Below are 18618 nucleotides of genomic sequence, written 5' to 3'. Positions count from 1 at the left end.
TCAGTGCAGTGTTGACCAAGAACAGTGTACCCCACAACTGCAAATGGCTGCTGCAATGTAATCCAATGGGCAATTGTCTGCGTCAGAGGCTCCAATTGTTACTAGTATCTGATAACATTATGGATAAGATTTCTGCAGAGATAGACTAAGATCCTTTTTGCTTAAACCAGAAACATCACAACAGATCACTACCAGATTCCATTGACAAAAACAGTTATTTCACCAAGCAGAGCACGGGAGCTGCTGGAACAACGCTGCCTTGATCGGTCCAGTTTGTATTTAATGTTTTTAATATATATTTTTATATCCTATCTTTACATCGTGTGGCCTACATGACTTTTTATCTTTAAGTCACATTCAATATTAATGTGTAATTCATTACTGCACAACAAGCTTTCATCAATGACAATAAGAGGTCCAAAGATATTTATGTAGAGACTGTTTTGTGTTTCTAAGGTCTTAACTGTTAACCCAAGCTGTTGACTTTTGTCATCAGGAGTTGAATCCAGGGAAACACTTTACAGCCGCCTCTGATCTGTCAACTTCTCACAGTTTCCTATGAGTGGAGGTTCAGTTTCCTCCACAAGCTAGAGAAATCATGTTAGTAGTAATTAAAAAAAACAATCAACACAGTACTCTTAGCTTGCACTTTTGATTTCATTTCTCTGTGCTGACAGATTAAGGTTTTGCTGTGACAGCAAAACGTAGTGTTTGCCACATGGATAAGGTGTCATGTGTCACTCTTAATATCAAGGACATGCTCTTCATATCCTGTTCATTCGCAGCTTCAAAAGTGCCAAGGTGTCCAGCTCAGTCAGGTAAGACCTTTAAGCATGCTCTTTAGAGTTAAGGGAAATCTGACATGTTGAGAGTTTTGCAAACCACATTTAGTGATTTTCCTTTCCTTGTAGAATAGTAATGTGCAGAAGTTTTTCATACATATTAACTTAAGCCTGGGAAATAGAGTCTTAGCTTATCATAGGGTGATATATACACAGAGGATGTTTATATATAATGGAGATGAAGGGAAGCATTTATTAGCATGAACAGAAAAATTCAAGTACATCTATCTATCTATACATCTAATTAGTCACTTTCCTATCTTTCTAAGTATTTCTCTCATATGGCATCATAACAACCCCTGCCTAACTGTGTTAGTTTTGCTGTCTCTCTCTCTCTCTTTCTCTCTCTCTCTCTTAGATGGACTCAGCCCAACTGGAAAAACACGTTTTCTCTTTTGTTTGGTTTTTGTTTGTTTTCCTTTACCACATCCCACATCTCGTTATGCTCACCCATACACACCTACCTTACTGATGTTACTGATTGACACACTTATAATCATCACAATTATTTTTTAAGTTGCTTATTTTTCCTACAACAAATAACCAATTTTACCATCATCTACTGCATCCATTCCTGTATTTTTCATGTCCTGGGAGCCAGGTTTAATTATCTGATGCATATAGCCAGTGCTCCTATTTTTTAATATTGATTTTTAGTTCCGACTTTTTCAACATACACTCTGATTTCTCTGTGTCAATAGGTTCATTTTTCATTGTCTCTGTCAGTTCAACATTCAATGGCAGCGCAACCTTTGACAGAGTGGAGCAATGGTCTCCCTGACTGCTTTGAGGATGTGAGCACTTGTAAGAGTCTGCATCACAAATTTCTCAAATCTGTATTTTTTTTAATTCAATTTGTTGGGCCTTCTTTATTAATGTTGAATCACTTATAAGAGTTTGTCCCACTCTGTTGATAAACTTCTGTGTGATTTTTAGGTTGCTATGGTTTTTGGTGCTGCCCTTGCCTTGCTGGCACAGTTGCTGGAAGATTTGGAGAGAATCGCTGTCTGCTATTATTTGACGTGTGCACCCCTGCGGTATTTACAGCCTGTGGGATACCATTGTTTATTCCTCCAGCAGTCCTGTCTCTACGATCTGCGATGCGAAACAGATACGGTATCAAGGTATGACCAGCGTAAGAATATGTAAATTACATTTGACATATGTTGAACAAAAGTGAAGCAATGTTGATTTTAAATCTTAACATAAGTCTTTAATTTGGTCTCTGCAGGGTTCTATCTGTAAAGACATCGCAGCTTCCTGTTGCTGTATGTGGTGCACCTGGTGTCAGATGCATCGAGAGTTAAAATATCGCCATAAAGCTCCCACTGTTATAGTCAATGTGCAGCCTGCTCCAATAGTGATGCCTGAAAGAAGTCCACCTTCTGTCGTTATTATGAACCAACCAGGGATTGTCATGAATTCAAACTGAAATATGTTTTGTCTTGAGGGAATTCTGATTCGGATCATGTTTCTGATTGTTTTGTTACACTGTGTATTTGGTCACACAGTGAGGAGTATGCAAATGTTGTCTCTAAATGTGTTGTACCTTTCTGAGGATGAGCTGCAGACTGACAGCATTGTCTGGTTATCATGAGAGAGAGAGAACATCAGCTCCTTTGCCACAGTAACCACTGGTCCTGACTCTGGAGGGGTCCAGACTGAAATACAAGGTCATCTGAGTGAAAACAGAAAAGAAATATTCCTTTACATAAATGGACAGCATTACAAGTCATTGTCATTGTCACTTTCTTCTTTGATTTCTGCACAAATATGACTACATTAACATTTGTGTCTTAATATGTAAACATATGAGAGCATATATCTGCACAGCAATACAGACAAATACTTTATTCTGAGCTGGATCATGGTCTAATGTGTTTTTCTTAAAGCTGATATAGGAGGCCTAAATATAAAATATCTTATCTTATAATCACAACTAATAAAGAGTAAGCTAATTAGAGCTGAGGAGTTTGATACTGTATTAAAAATATAATTATACACAAAAAATCAAAAGAAACTGCAGCACTGGTACATGAATTAAAACACTATGTACGCCTGCTACAGTGTCTTTTTTCTATGATCACTTGAGGGAGCCAAAATCGGAAACTTCTGACACAGAAACTTGGCTGCAATTATATGTTTTGATTCCATTTCTCTGTGCCAATAGAGTTGAGGTTTTGAAGCTGTCTGACATGGACAAGATGTATGTATTAATCTTAATAAAGCAACAACAAAGCTTAGTAAAGGTTTAACAGTGGTGTTATATATAAGTTTATTAAACTCAATAAGTGTTTGTACTATTACAAACAATTATTTTTAAAAAAGCTCAAAAGGTTTTAAGCAGTCTAGGAGCTGTTATTAAGTTTCTTATAAGTGCTTCTGAATGTCTTATAATCGCACAATAAATATGTTTATGATGCTATTATTAACACATGTGATCTTATTAACACATAGTAGTGTTAATAATCACCTCACTTTTCATATCCACAGTGTTGCACACACTCTCCCACTGGACTCTACCTGCTTTCTGCCTTGGTCCCTTTAAAATCTCCAACAACTGTATTTGTTTTAAGTTTTTTTTTATTCTTCTTTTTCCTCTTTAATTATGAAGAGGAATCTAGATCTAAACAGATTCAGGTTTTGCAGCATTGTTTGTGCTTATCTGTCTGACATGGACAAGATAGCTCTCTTAATCTGAGTCATATCCTCCTATTCACTCACAGCTTCCGAGGTACCAGGGTGTCAAGCTCTGTCAGGTAAGATCTTAAAGTTTGCTCATCAGACATTTTACATCTTCATCCTAATAGTTAAGTGAAATGTGACATAGTGAAAGAGGATTATTCAGATCACATTTAATGATTGTCCTTTCTTTGTAGAATAGAGACAGAGACTTCCTGGTTATTTCTAAATGTTACCATTGTTCTAGGAACGTACTGTAAGATCAGACAGTGTGATTAAGTGTTGGATTATATCCTTACAGAAGACGCTTGTATGGGGACATAATGAAGGAAAGTAGAAAGTAGAGTGAAGGAGTGTACATGTGCAAGTACCTCACATTTGTGATTAAGTACAGTACTTAAGTACATGTACTTAGTAACTTCCCTCCATTGTTCAAGAGTGAGTTTAAAATATTTCTTTAATATGGTATCAGTCTGGGAGTTGAATTATCTGATGCAGGTGATAATGTGTTAGTTAACATAGTAGTATTCTGAATCAAAATATGATGAGGTGACAGGTGAAGGTGAAGGTGACAGTAAACACAAAATTCCTTTTCTTGAGCCTAAAGACAGCAGCATTAGTCTGTTATTGCTGACAAAGTTGTAGTGCTTACATTTCCTCATTAAACAAAACAATCACCTCTCCATGTTATGTCCATTAATACATTTTTCCAGTTTCTGGCTCTTTTAACATACACTTTGATCTCTGATTTCTGTGTGTTAACAGGTTCATTGTTCACTGTCTGTGGCTACAGTTCAACATGGCATCACAAACTTTGACAGAGTGGAGCAACGGTCTCTGTGACTGCTTTGAGGATGCGAGCACTTGTAAGAGTCTACATAACAAATTTCTCAAATCTGTATTTTTGGATTTGATTTGTTAGGCCCTCTTTAGTAATACTGAAATACTTACAAGAGTTTGTCCCACTCTGTTGATAAACCTCTGTGTGGTTTTTAGGTTGCTATGGTTTCTGGTGCTGTCCTTGCCTTGCCTGCACGGTTTCAGGAAAATTTGGAGAGAACCAATGTCTGCCATTATGTGACATATGCAGCCCTGCAGTACTGACAGCCTGTGGGATACCCCTGTTTGTTCCTCCAGCGGCCCTGTCTCTACGGGTTGCCATGCGAAACAGATACGGTATCAAGGTATGACACATGTAAAGCTGATGTGCAGTGAATTCCACATATGTTGAATAAAAGTGAAGCAATGTTGAACTTATAACTACATGTTTCTTCCCTGTCTTTCCCTGTCTATGCAGGGCACTCTCTGTAAGGACATCGTAGTTTCCTGTTTCTGTATGTGGTGCTCCTGGTGTCAGATGCATCGTGAGTTAAAACATCGCAAGAAAGACGATGTTGACGTTAACATGGAGCCTATTCCGGCGGTCAGAAGAGCTCCTGGACACCCACCTCCTGCTGGCTTTGTGAGCCAATAAGTTGTTGTGAATTCATATTGAGCTTTGTGGCTTCTCACCAGCCTGTTCTGTCTTGTGAAGGAAATTTGATTAAACTAAGATCAATTATCTGTGGTGTAAAAGCTGATTAGTATTTGGCTAGCTGTGGGGCTGGGAGGGAGAACGTAATCCTTGTTTTTCTCCAAGGAACTGATGAGCTTGCTGCTGTTGATTCTGTTATACTTATGTCAGAGGCATAATTTGTATGTATCAGTAAAATACAAAGACGTAACGGTTTTGAATTGTGTCCCCATGCTAGATATTTGTAGATGTAATCAGTAATCAGTAGCTTTTGAAAGAGAATGAGGAGTGACTTATCTAACTAAACTGTTGTAAACAAAAATCTAAGATCAGAGAAAAAAATCACAAATGTGCCTTTAAATGTGCCAGAGAACATGACAGCACAGTTAAGACTTATTTGTCCTTCCCTGTTACTGTTTTAGATTTACACATAATAATACACATTAATACACATAATATTGTTTCATTGAGTTTATCTGTCTTTTGAAGCATTTCTAAAACTCTGTGTGTCAGTACATGGGACATTATCACACAGACACTATGTGTGAATTTTATTTGGTGTTGGATTTGGTGTCTTATGCTGGTGTGGCTGAAATCAATAAAATGAAAAATGTTGAAAAATATATAAAAAGATACTGTACTTTCACACAAAAATAATCTCTCTCTCACTTCTTAGTAAACAGTGCAATGTGTGTGGGTGGTAATAAATGAATTTTCCCTATCAACAGAATTAGATTTAAAATAATAACTCAGGTATTTTCTGAACCTGGGTCTTATTTTCACATGTTTTTGAGGGGAAATGATTGATGAGGACAAAAATCTTTTTTTGCCACTGAGAAGCTCAGGTTGTTCTTCTAAGTGTCTGATAACATAATGGATTAGATTTCTATAGCTATAGACTTTTTAAAGAGTAAGATGCTTTTTATTTGACCAGAAAAATCTCTATATATCACTACCAGACTGCAGAACAGATTGCAGAACACAGGAACTGCTGCAATACTGCTGCCTTCATCAAGTTTGTTTTTAATGTTTTTGATATACAATTTTATATTCTATCTTTACATCATGTAGCCTACATATTACTTTTTACCTTTAAGTCACACTGAATATCAGTGTGTAACTCATTACTGCACAATACTCTTTCATCAGTGTTAACAAGCAGTCTCAGGTATCCAGTAGCTGTTGCTACTGTAGCATGACAAGAGAAAAGTTTTGTGTTTCTAAGGCCTTAACTGTCATCAAATGTCAGAAAGTGGGTCACACAGATGAAATCCTCCGAGCTTGATGGATGGTATTATCTCAACCTGACTTTTTGGCTTTTTTGTCATCAGGAGGTGAACCCAGGGAAACACCCTCATGTATTGTACTCACATACAAGCTTGTGTATTGCGCTGTTGTTAAAGACTGAAATATAAAAGTTATTTGCTTTTTTTGTGTTTATAAGTGTTTATTAAAAAAAACAAAGAAAAAAACAAAAACAAAACAATGCCCCTAGATGTGTTGTACCTTCCTGAAGATGAACTGTAGACTGGCAGTGTTGTCTGGTAGCATGAGAGAAAGCATCATCTTCTTTGCCACAGTAACCACTGGCACTGACTCTGGAGGGGTCAATGTTGAATTACAAGGTCATCTGAGTGAAAACAGAAAAAAAATATTACTTTACATCAATGGACAGTATTACAAGTCATCGTCATTGTCACTTTTTTCTTTGATTTGTGCACAAATGTGACTAAATTAACATTTGTGTCTTAATATGAAGACATATGAGAACAAATATCTACACGGCAATGCAAATAACATATATACAACAATAACATATTCTGTGCTAGATCATGGTCTACCCTCTTTTTTCTTAAAGCTGATATCGGAGGCTTAAATACAAAACAAATGTGTAATCACAACTAATAAAAAGCTAGTTAAGAAAGAACTGTAGCACTGCTTCATGAATTAAAACAGCATGTATTGCTTTGTGAACGCCTGCTACAGCGTCCTTATTGATATCGTCACTTGAGGGAGCCAAAGTCAGAAACTTCTGACATAGAAACTTGGCTGCAATTATATGTTTTGATTCCATTTCTCTGTGCCAATCGAGTTTCAGTTCACTGATGGCTGCAATTAACCAACTGACCTGAAAAATTTGATTGTGCTACTCCCATGACCTGCTCTTTAAGGTCAAAGTCTGAAATTTTAAAAATACTTCATTTAAAAAATAAATCTGGTAAAGATCATTCTGATTTGCTGTTTTTAAGCTGGGGGAAAAAAACAATGAATCTTCAGAAGCATCTCAACCTTTTCCTCTTTGCTCATGTATTATCAGTTTCTCTTCTTAAACTGACCAGTGGAAGAACAATGAAGAGATAACTACTGGAAATCTCTTTCAATCTCTCTCTCTCTCTCTCTCTCTCTCTCACACACACGCAGATATGTGTTTTCATTCCATTTCTCTGTACCAACAGGTTTCAGGTTTTGCAGCATTACTTGTGTTTAACTGTCTGACATGATGGGCAAGATGTCACTCCTAATCTGAGGCACATCCTTTCACTCGCTCATAGCTTTAGAAGTGCCAAGAAGGTGTCCAACTCAGTCAGGTAAGACCTTTAAGCTTGAGCACAAGACATTTTACATCTTTACAGTTAAATCAAACCTGACATGTTGAAAAAGAGAGAGTTTCCTTTCTTTGGAAAATAGTCAGAGTTTTTAGGTTTTAAGGTTTTTCTTTAAATTAAAATCTGTTTCAGTTTTTATGTCACAAATTGCACCTTTTTGTTGATGTGAGTAGTGATGGTTAACATTTTAAGAATGCTCTACATTCTGTAATTGTACTAATAATTGTCCAATTGTTTTTTTAATGCCTGTTTGAGGCAAAGATTTATAGAAGGTTGTCTTTGTGGCTGCATGTGGCTATCATTTATGAAAATAATGAAAAGTAAAATCAATCAATCAATAAAAATAATAATTGCTTCATCGTTAATATTTTGAACTGCAAAAAACATATTTCATCATTAATAAGTTTATAGTAAAAGATTTATTAACCTAAATAATACATTGTTCTCACTTTAGATCTGGTAGCAGCAAAAAAGTGTGTATTAATCTTAATAAAACAACAAATAGCTTTGTAAGGGTTTAACAATGGCATTAAAAATAAGTTTATTAAACTCAGTAAATGTGTTTGTCATTAATTCATTAAGTGTTTGACTTGTTTCACCGAACAAACAAACAAACAAAAAACAATCTAATCATACATGCATTCACACAATGGGAAAGTTTTCCCTCTAGGAGAATGATGTTATACTCAACACCAACAATAAGATTCTTGTCAGTAGCAATTAAAAAAAACAATTAATGCATGCTATTCTTAGCGTGTACTTTTGATTTCATTTCTCTGTGCCATCAGATTCAGGTTTTGCAGCATTGTTTGTTCTTAGTTGTCTAACCTGGAAATGGTATCTCTCCTAATCTGAGTCATATCCTCGTGTGCATTCATAGCTTCAGAGGTGCCAAGCTGTCCAGCTCTGTCAGGTAAGACCTTTAAGTTCATTTTTAATGTTTTAAGTAAAGTTTTAAGTAAAAGTTAAGCTAAATCTGACATGTTTAAAGAGGGTTGTTCAGCTCCTGAGTAACAGGGAAGAGAGGTGTTTGCCCTTTGCCCATTATACTGCAGGTGGTGATGTGTTACTTAAATCTAAACACAGTATATCAAATCAGAATATGATTGCCACAGGTGACACAAAATTCCTTTTCCTTAAGCCTAAAGTAGAGGCTGGTGTAGTGCTCACATTTCCTCATTAAAAAAAAAACAAACAAAAAAAACTTTTTTAAATATACACTGATTTCTGTGTGTTAACAGGTTCATTGTTCACTGTCTGTGGCTACAGTCCAACATCCAATGGCAGCACAACCTTTGACAGAGTGGAGCAACGGTCTCTGTGACTGCTTTGAGGATGCGAGCACTTGTAAGAGTCTACATCACTAATTTCTAAAATCTGTATTTTTTGGATTTGATTTATTAGGCCCTCTTTAGTAATACTGAATCACTTGGTAAATTTTGTCCCACTCTGTGTGGTTTTTAGGTTGCTATGGTTTCTGGTGCTGTCCTTGCCTTGCCTGCACGGTTTCAGGAAAATTTGGAGAGAACCAATGTCTGCCATTATGTGACATATGCAGCCCTGCAGTACTGACAGCCTGTGGGATACCCCTGTTTGTTCCTCCAGCGGTCCTGTCTCTACGGGTTGCCATGCGAAACAGATACGGTATCAAGGTATGACTAATGTAAAGCTGATGTGCAGTGAATTCCACATATGTTGAAAAAAAGTGAAGCAATGTTGAATTTACAACTACTTTACTTTGGCCTCTGTAGGGTTCTATCTGTAAGGACATCGCTGCTTCCTGTTTCTGTGTGTGGTGCTCCTGGTGTCAGATGCATCGTGAGTTAAAACATCGCAATAAAAACCGCACTGTCGTTGTCAACGTGCAGCCTGCTCCAGTGGTGATGGTTCAAAGAAACCCACCTCCTCCGGTTGTTGTTATGAATCAACCAGGGGTCATCATGACTTCATACTGAGATCTGTGGCTTCTCATTGAACTGTTTTGTCCTGAGAAGGAAGGATTCAGATCATGCTGCTGTTTATTTTGTTACACCTTGTATTTAGCAGTGAAAGATGTAATCATTTTCAATAGCTCCTTGTGGCATCATAATAAGCTGAATTCTCCTCTAAAAATACTCACAATCGACTAACTTGTAGTAATTATAAATATCAAGGGCTCTGTCTTCTTGCTATAAATCCTGAAATTTGCCTTTCTGCCTTTGCACACATGTAATTTGTATCCATTACTTTTACTTATCCTTAAAAATTAGAGTAGACATCAGTGAAAACCCTTAATTATTCTTTCATTTCATTATTCACACATTGGACAGGTCTATTACAGAGCTGACACATACAGACAGACAACCATTCACACTCACAGTCACACATGGAGAGGAGACTTTGTCCCTAGATGTGTTGTACCTTCCTGAAGAAGCATTGTCTGGTAGCATGAGAGAGAACATCAGCTTCTTTGCCACTGGTGGTCCTGACTCTGCAGGAGGTGCCCAGGTTGAAATACCAGGTCTTCTGAGTGCATACAGGAGAGAAATATTACTTTACATCACTGGACAGTGTCACAGGTCATCATCTCTCCAATATTCTCTTCTTTGATTTGTGCACAAATATGATTAAATTAACATTTGTGTCTTAATATGGAGACATACAGCAATACAGGAAATTATCCTCTTTTTTTTTTTCAAAAAAGAAAAGCTGATGTCAGTTTAAACAGTGAGACCAACTTGTAACACCTGACAAAGAAATGCTGACACAAACACGCACTTTCTGCAAAACACTTGAAAACACTTGAAAATTTCACAGATGACACACCCAGGGAAAGACGTAAGACATTTCATAAATTAAAAACGATTAAAAAAAAAGATAGACAGATGCACGCACACGCACCAACACATGCACACAAACCAGTAAAGTAGGAACTGTTACATGAGTTTTACATTGGACATAATTATGTAATATTATAATTTGCACGTTTATTTTAGCACTTTCATTCTTTATCACCTGTCATACTTGAAATTGTGGAATATTAAAGGATGTATTCACTGATTTTGTTGTTGTTGCCAATTGCTCTCTCTTCCTCACTCACTGTTGTAGTTTTAAAAATCAGCTGCAAACTCAGTTGAGTGCACATCAAAATGCAAATAATACAATAGTCTCAGTGGAAAACAATGAGCTATCTGTCCTAGTATTCAAAATTAAGAAAGGACTGGGGAAGGACTATGGGGGGTGTGGAAACCATCTATTTTATGTAGTACACAAAGCAAACAGCAACTACAAAAAAGGGAGGGGAGTCGATTAGCCCTCGCCGAAAGTAAATGCGTTATACAACTTCCTCAGCTGTCCAAAGTTCTCATCACCACACAGCGGACTGTGGAGGTAAGTTTTGATCTGTTAACTAAGGAACTCATTGACAACATTTACTGATTTTCACTTTTCTTTTCTTTTTGGTAAATAAGTCACACGCAGCAGTTTTTGACAACACAGAGGACATAGTAACTCAAGTTATTTCTCTGTCACTTAGTATTGTGCTCATAGTTTTATAATTGTAATTACTGAAATAATTACAAGGAATATACAGCAACTTCTCACCATTAAATATTTTGCAATTTTGGCATGAAAACTGGCTTTTTTGTCAATCAATAGTCAGCTAATGGTTTCAGCTCTGCTTTTATATACTGTTGGTTAGTTTAGTTTTTAACCAAACATCATATCTTTTTGGCTCTTCATAAATTTTGTATTTAAAATTTTAACCTGTACAATAAGTGGCAACTCTAGCTGTCAGATGGATGTAATGAAGAAGCACAAAGTAACATGAATTCATTAATTTAGTGTTAGCAAATCAGCAATCTATTAGAAAATGCATTTATGTTTTTTTTTAGGTAAGCTTAGCTGTCACTGGTTCGAATGTTCTACAAAATCAAGAAGGTGGAAGGTCTGAAATTAAAGAAGCTTCCTATCTTCTCTTAGGAAAGTTTTGCTCCAAACTCTATTTTACTATAACATTCCTCATACCATGTTCCACGATATGAGATTCTCTGTGTTAACAGGTTCATTTTTCACCATCTGTGGCTAAAATTCAACATCCAATGGCGACACAACCCTTGACAAAGTGGAAACGGTGGTCTCTTTGACTGCTTTGAGGATATAAACACTTGTAAGAGTCTACACCACAAATTTCTCAAATCTACATTTTTTATTTTTTTATTTAATTGGTTGGACCTCTCAAAGTATTACTGAATCACTTACAAGAGTTTGTCCCACCTGTTGGTAAACCTCTGTGTGGTTTTTAGGTTGCTATGGTTTTTGGTGCTGCCCTTGCCTTGCTGGCACAGTTATTGGAAGATTTGGAGAGAATCGCTGTCTGCTATTATGTGACCTGTGCAGCCCTGGGGCACTAAATTCCTGTGGTACACCCCTGTTTGTTCCTCCTGCTGCCCTGTCTCTACGGGCTGCCATTCGAAACAGATACGGTATCAAGGTATGACGCATGTAAAGCTGATGTGCAGTGAATTTCACAGATGTTGAATAAAAGTTGAAGTTACATCCTCACATATTTCTTTACTTTGGTCTCTGCAGGGTTCTATCTGTAAGGACATCGCTGCTTCCTGTTTCTGTGTGTGGTGCTCCTGGTGTCAGATGCATCGTGAGTTAAAACATCGCAATCAAGCTCCCACTGTTGTCAACATGCAGCCTGCTCCAGTGGTGATGGTTCAAAGAGGCGCACCTCCTGCTGTTTTCATGAACCAACCAGGGGTCATCATGAGTTCATACTGAGATTTGTTGCTTTTCTTTGGATGGTTTTGTCTTGACAAGAAATTTTGAGACCATGCTTCTGTTTCTGTTTGGTGTATTTAGCAGTGAAACCTAATGGCAGCAAATTAAGCTGATGCCACTTCCCTCTCAAAACAAAACCTATTCACAACTCTCACTTTCACATTCCATTCAGTCCTTTGTCAAGCTTGCCTGAAGATATATGGTTTAAATCCAAATTCTTTTCCGTAGTGCATAGTTGAGTTGAACTTAGATGCATTGTTCTAATATGTAACACAAGATTCAAGGACATACCGCACTGTTTAGAAAGGGACTCACTGGTCTATCAAATGTGAAAAATAAGTCTAATTTTAATGTCTTTTTATAAACACTTATATCACTTGTTTATGCCTATTATCTATTCAGTGTATGTTTGATCATTCTGTTTGACTGATCATTGTTCTCTGAATCACTGGAATAAAATTATTTGCATTGTTTTCAATCTGGAGATTTATCTTTGAACAGACAGATATGTCACATTAAACAGGGGCCAGTACAATGTTTATTTTAAAAATTAAGTAAAGCGAAGCAGCCAGCATGTATTTTGGCATCATGTGTTGCTGTTGCTATTTCTGGTAAGTTCACAGCGGCCGTGTTTGATCTGAGAAGATCCACTTTGAGACACAGCAAAAGAATCAACAAAGATAACTTTTACAGATCTCATTTATTTGTTTACACTACTTGGTGTCATGCAGGTTGTCGAGCTCTTGGGCATAAGAGAAACATATTTGGCATGGTGTGTTATTAAAAAACAAAGTCAGTCTTTTGGGGTTTGAAAACGTAGAGATTTGAAGGCCAATTTTTTTACAATCCTTGTATTTTCTTTCCTGTTAAAAACTGCCTCCTGAATGACGAGCCGTTTACCAAGACAATGATGCTGGGAGTGCCCGCCTTCACAAAAAACCTGTTGACAGAACAGAAAAGACAGTGAGTCAACATAAAGAGTGTGAAGGAAGTTAACATACAGAAACGCTGACACCAAGAGACAAATATGAATAATATGGGGAACATACAGCACTTATTGCTCTGTTTAGACTTTGGCCACATGTCAAACCATGATGTACACCGTGTCACCAAACATCACAGGTTCTGCCCTGTTGTTCGGTTAACAGAGAAACACTAGCTGACAGAAAGAATTTTCAAAGTGATATGCATGGCTCTCATTTAGGTATTCGATCAGATATAATTAAATCAATTAAAGCTGCTTTGTTTTAATACCCAAAGAAAATAATGAATGAATGCTTAATTTTGATTAGCTGCCAGTTAATCAAAATTAAGCATTCATAGTGGTTATGATATAAATCAAAATGAAAACACAATATATGTCAATGGATTTACCTTTTATGCTGCAACACTTTTAAAAGTGACGTTTCTGGGTTGATTTGGTAGAGTGTTTCCTTCTCTTCATCTTCAAAGAACAGCTAGAAAATGAGGAAAGGTCAAATGTAGCTAGTTAGGACAAAAAAAAAAAAAAACAACTGTCCTGTAATTTATTGATATAACTGTTTTTCTTAATGGTATATAATCCTTGTTTGACAGTTGTGCTCTTGACTATTTATTACTACTATTTATTTAATTATTAAACTACATAATATAAAATCACTGTAACAGAATATACTGGTTAATTTTTTCAGTTCATCAGAATGTAGAAACAATGTAGTCCTGCTTTGGTTAGTATGAAAAAATAAGTTTAAGGATGCAGAAAAAATATATATGAATCACACAGTATTTTAACTTATTCAGGACAATGATCTGAATTATTTATTGTGGTAAAAAGCTACAAGAAAAAAAAAAGAACAAAATTATATTTTATTTGTGTCTGGACTGGCTCAATGATGCAAAACATACAAACCTGCAGATTTTGTGGGTGGTATTTTCTGTCCGTGTCCCAAGGTGGGAGTTCTTCTCCAAACATGACCGCAAGGTGATCAACAAAACTGAACAGGTCAAGGCAAGTAAAAAGATACATGAGTAATTTTTCCAGATATCTTTACTCCTTTTTTTCCATTTGCGACTGGGGATATTAAACTAAACATTTTTTTCCGCCTGCATATATTCCTCATGATACACAGCTTCCAGAGCCAAAGTGCTGTCTCTGTAACAAACACGCCAAACTCCCCTTAGAATGAATATTGGACATGAACGCTGGTTTTTAATGACTTCAAAGCCTTTTTAACTGATCAACAGTTTGGTATTACTCTTGAACTTGCAGCAGTTTAAGCTGATAACTCAGTCAGCAGGAGATCTGACCCATTCACCAAAGTCGCATAGTGTAGAAACAGGCATTTTGGGTGAAAATGAAAGAAGCACCATTCTTCCTATTACAATTCAGTGCACCATCAAAATTATTCTGAAGCTGCTAATTTAAGGTAAAACAGTTGCATAGTGTTGTTGTAAAGTAAGGCTTTAACTTCTGTTAAACAGTGACCCCCCGCGCCCCCCACCCCCCCAGATTAGGCTGACGAGTAACTCGTTTTACTTTGGTAATAAAACCTTTGAAATGTTTGTCAGTGGGAACAGAAATACCCCATATCATAGTAAAGTGAAGACTAGACAGGAGCTTACCAGCTGCTTTCACAAAAAGCTGAGATGAAGTCACTCTGCTGGTGTTCAGGATAGAGGAAGAGAACAGGCCAGTGCAGAGAGCCCTGCTCGTCCAGGAAGACCTGAGCCCCCGTGACCTCCTGAGAACTCAGACCATCCAGGCTCAGCTGTGAAATCGCTGCAGAGGAGCCGTCATCCTCATCCTCCTCACTGTCTGAACCATACCGACGAGGCTTCACAGACTGGAGGAGCTTGATGCCTCGATCCTGTATAAGGCACGCAAAAACGTTGCTGATAATCACTAAAGAAAAACAGGCTCTATAGTTAGACTTTACATCATGTTAACATACACTTAGAGACCAAATTACTGTCAGATTTGACTGACTGTTGCAGGTATGATCATTTCCAAATATAAATGCTCATGCAAAGTTCCACAAGATGTTAAACTATCAGTTCCAAATTAGTTATCATGCTTGTGTGCCAATTTATTAGTTATGAGGCTGACACTTCCTGACAGTTTCCTCACAGATGTCACTTATTAGCTGAATATCTGTTCTGCAATGAGCTCTCACATTTGACTTCTTGAATTCTGATGAAATATGACATTTTAAATTTGTATCAAACCAAAATCATGTACATAATCCATCAAAAATGTTGAATGCAACTATTCCTGTTAAATAAATATTCATTTTCAAATAGTCCTGGTCATTTTCAAAAAATAAAACAAGCAAGAGATGAGATATGAGATACTTTGAGAGACTGATGGGTGTGGTAGTCAGTGGTTAGGAGGTAGAAGTGAAAGGGTTTAGTGAGCTCAAGAAGTTCATTTTCCTCTCACTCTCAGTGAGGATGCCTACCTTTATAGCAGCAAGAAGAGCTTCTTTCTCACCATGCAACTTTTTTTCTTTAACCTTGGCCTTCCTGGCATCTCTCTCTGCTGCCCTCTAATAACAAAAAATAAACCGTTAGAGTCAATAGTATTACAGGCAAATGCCAACAATGCAATTACAGCCTCCCTTTAAATTCTTCAGCTCAAAGTCAGCTGAACTCAGCAGTGACTGTACCTTGTGTTTATCTGCAGATGCTCTTAGCTCCTGCAGCTTCTTGTCAGTGGGATGAACCTTAAGCCCCTCATCACACCACTGGATGGACTCTGAAAAGTTACGCAGTGCTATACAACACTGAGCTCCTGTATAAACATATACAAATATTAACATGATTTTATCATGGTCATAATCCTTTAACATCATTATCTTCTTATAGTTTCTCATGATTACTATGCACTAAAATATTCCATCACTGTGCAGTTTATGTAACTATATAATAGTACATTGACATATACTGGTGTAATATTTCTTTAAAATCAATTTATAAAATAATTAACGATAAATAATGATAACTATAAGGAATCTGAACATGTACAATGTACCACGATGATCTAATTCATCCAAAGACACAAAAAAATGGCTGTCATAATATAACTTACAAGGCAAAAACTCACTGAACAAACTTGTATCATGTCATAGTACATATCATTGTGTGGCATACACTGTAATGTTAAACATCTAATAATGGTGAGCCAAATATATTGTCATTTTTAATGAAAGTTACTGCAACACAAGAAATGCATACATGTTTATTTACATATTATTTTTTTTAATAATTATAATGATACTATGAATAGTTAGATTGTGAACTACTTTGTATTGGTCTGTTTTATTATTATGACACATCATTGTAATTAACATATAATGTCACAGTGATGTACATGACAGATACAGATGAAGAGTCTGTGTGTATGTTACACACCTCTGATCAAGGCTTTGAGATGGTCTGGTTTGATCTTCTTTGCAGATGCAGCATCATTCAGTGCAGAGCGCATGTTACCTGTGTGAAATTAAGAAATATATTAACCAAAGATCATCTAAAATATACCCCAGGCCTCTGCAAACCTTGTGTGAGCATTGCTTTTCTCTCTTTCTTGTAAATGTATATTCAGTACTGTTGATGCTCAGTAAATATATATATTAAAAATAAGAAGAAGAAAGAAACACAGGATTTGTTTTTACATGGAAAACAAATCATGTTGATCTTTGTGAGCACATGTGTGATGATCCATATCCCCGGTGCTAGCATTGCACAAATGACCTTAAAGACTGTTGATGCATCTGTATGGCATGTAAATAAGAAATCGCTACCAAGATGAAAGTGTGCTGCTGCCCGGTTGGTGAGAAGAACAGTATCAAGGTCCTGGTCCCCACATTTCTTCTTCAGGCCTGCTGTGTAGGACAGTATGGCCTTTTCATAGTTCTTCTCCTTAAAGAAGGCATTTCCCTCATCTTTCAGGCTCTTTGCTTGCTCTGGGAAGGAATGAATTCAATTATTAACAGTTAAAAAAGTTAAATAAAAAAAAAAAAAGATGTTTTCTTATGAACACAAGCAACAACACAGGGCTGCTTACCCCCGGGAGGTCTGTCCTCGTCATGGATAATGGCCTGGAGACAAGCTAGTTCCGGGTATTTTTTAGGATCAATCTCTTCAGGGGCTGTTTTCATGAACATAGGTATTTTATTAAACTCCTGGATGAGACAGAAACAGAGAGACGTCACTGCCAATGAACAGAAACGTCAGCTCGCAGGCTAATGACAACAACGAAACTGAAGTTGTAACAGCTCATTTAGCATAGAAGTAACTTTCTGGCTAATGCTGACAGCCGATAGTTTCTACTTGTTCGCGTTACCTCTTCCCAACCGTCTTCACTGAAGGCATTTTTATATCTCTGGGTCTTGAATTTGTCCATAAATTCGTCCATTCCGTCGTCGCTGTCACTTTGCACCGCTGAAGACGCCATTTTCCGTCAAAATCAGTTTTTGAAAACTCGTTTGTTTATAATCTTAAACTAAATATAACATGAGGTTACGGCCACTTACAAATCGTCTATTATAATTTTACAAATTGTATAAGTTCATCAGCTTTTTATTTACACATGTGCACAGCCGGTACTACACAGTAAGTGCTCCGTGCTGAAACACGGCACTGATAAATTTGTTCCACCTTCTTCTGGACAACAGACGATGAATATAAAATTTTAATATCAAACCGACAGGGATGAAAAATAACTGAATACGTTTACTCAGGTACTATGGCATACTTAAGTGCATTTTAAAGGCAAATGTTCTTTACTCTTTTTTTATTTCTTAATTGTTCAGCTCAAACACTGTTACAGTTGTTATAATTATTATACTAGTTTGCAGGTAAGATTTTTCACACAAATCATAGTTAATTCAATAAATACAAATGTTGTAGACTGAACTACCCAGCAGAATATTACAGTAGTTTAAATTCACTTTTTAACTTAATTAGAAAAATATAAATGAAATGTTTTTTAACATTGCAAATCTGAATAATGAACTCTTTGATGATTGTTCTTTTTCATATGTAAAATTTTGAATGCAGGACGTTTATTTCTAATGTAATAGTTTATATTTAAGTGTTAAGTCTTTTGCTTAAAATTATTTGCCACTTATTTTTATCATCCAGCCATTCTGTAGACCACCTATGAGGTATTAACATTATTTATTGTCAGTACTGCAACCCTTAATTAAGTAAAAGACCTGAACCTTCCTCC

The 18618-nt window shown here is 36.6% G+C and overlaps 3 protein-coding genes and 1 long non-coding RNA gene across 7 annotated transcripts; 3 read left to right on the top strand and 1 right to left on the bottom strand.

The window, feature by feature from the left end:
* The first annotated feature begins 694 nt into the window (after positions 1–694).
* LOC108897008 (cornifelin) lies at positions 695–10682 on the top strand. Of its 4 annotated transcripts, none has more exons than XM_051076958.1 (4): positions 695–818; positions 1544–1646; positions 1779–1966; positions 4822–5668. In XM_051076958.1, the coding sequence occupies exons 2-4, from the start codon at positions 1580–1582 to the stop codon at positions 4996–4998; spliced, it is 432 nt and encodes a 143-aa protein (XP_050932915.1). In that variant the 5' UTR covers positions 695–818; positions 1544–1579; the 3' UTR covers positions 4999–5668. The 4 variants fall into 4 exon arrangements, with proteins under 4 accessions (XP_050932915.1, XP_050932914.1, XP_018551891.1 ...); XM_051076957.1 differs by lacking the exons at positions 695–818; positions 1544–1646; positions 1779–1966; positions 4822–5668 and adding exons at positions 3445–3601; positions 4290–4390; positions 4521–4708; positions 9395–10682; XM_018696375.2 differs by lacking the exons at positions 695–818; positions 1544–1646; positions 1779–1966 and adding exons at positions 3450–3601; positions 4290–4390; positions 4521–4708.
* On the top strand, positions 7310–8908 carry LOC127143448 (uncharacterized). The gene is made up of 3 exons (XR_007814861.1): positions 7310–7625; positions 8432–8556; positions 8885–8908. It is a non-coding gene; the product is annotated as an uncharacterized LOC127143448 (long non-coding RNA).
* Positions 10683–11722: 1040 nt separating the features above from the next.
* On the top strand, positions 11723–12888 carry LOC108896057 (cornifelin homolog A). Its single transcript, XM_018695070.2, is given in 4 exon segments — positions 11723–11749; positions 11751–11790; positions 11927–12114; positions 12213–12888. Coding segments are annotated over 4 exon segments (453 nt in total). The 3' UTR covers positions 12411–12888.
* A 203-nt stretch (positions 12889–13091) lies between these two features.
* Positions 13092–18016, bottom strand: ttc4 (tetratricopeptide repeat domain 4). Its single transcript, XM_018696294.2, has 10 exons — positions 17731–18016; positions 17452–17569; positions 17189–17350; positions 16800–16877; positions 16055–16179; positions 15848–15934; positions 15012–15256; positions 14299–14383; positions 13785–13867; positions 13092–13350 (listed from the first exon to the last, which is right to left on the bottom strand). Exons 1-10 carry the CDS (start codon positions 17839–17841, stop codon positions 13251–13253), a joined length of 1194 nt encoding a protein of 397 aa, XP_018551810.1. The 5' UTR covers positions 17842–18016; the 3' UTR covers positions 13092–13250.
* Positions 18017–18618: the final 602 nt, after the last annotated feature.

Source organism: Lates calcarifer, linkage group LG17 (assembly GCF_001640805.2).
Source record: "Lates calcarifer isolate ASB-BC8 linkage group LG17, TLL_Latcal_v3, whole genome shotgun sequence".
NCBI classification, from domain to species: domain Eukaryota; kingdom Metazoa; phylum Chordata; class Actinopteri; family Centropomidae; genus Lates; species Lates calcarifer.
Note: the sequence above shows the minus strand (reverse complement) of the source record. Positions and strands in the feature narration are given on the sequence as shown.

Excerpts from the sequence above, each read along its gene's own strand:
- LOC108897008 (XM_051076957.1), top strand. The coding sequence starts at position 4,324 with ATGGCATCACAAACTTTGACAGAGTGGAGCAACGGTCTCTGTGACTGC. Across the intron at positions 4,391-4,520 it reads CTTTGAGGATGCGAGCACTT|GTTGCTATGGTTTCTGGTGC; the intron begins GTAAGAGTCTAC and ends TGTGGTTTTTAG. Across the intron at positions 4,709-9,394 it reads GAAACAGATACGGTATCAAG|GGTTCTATCTGTAAGGACAT; the intron begins GTATGACACATG and ends TGGCCTCTGTAG.
- ttc4 (XM_018696294.2), bottom strand. The coding sequence starts at position 17,841 with ATGGCGTCTTCAGCGGTGCAAAGTGACAGCGACGACGGAATGGACGAA. Across the intron at positions 17,570-17,730 it reads GTGAAGACGGTTGGGAAGAG|GAGTTTAATAAAATACCTAT; the intron begins GTAACGCGAACA and ends TGTCTCATCCAG. Across the intron at positions 14,384-15,011 it reads GCTTTTTGTGAAAGCAGCTG|TTTTGTTGATCACCTTGCGG; the intron begins GTAAGCTCCTGT and ends TGACCTGTTCAG.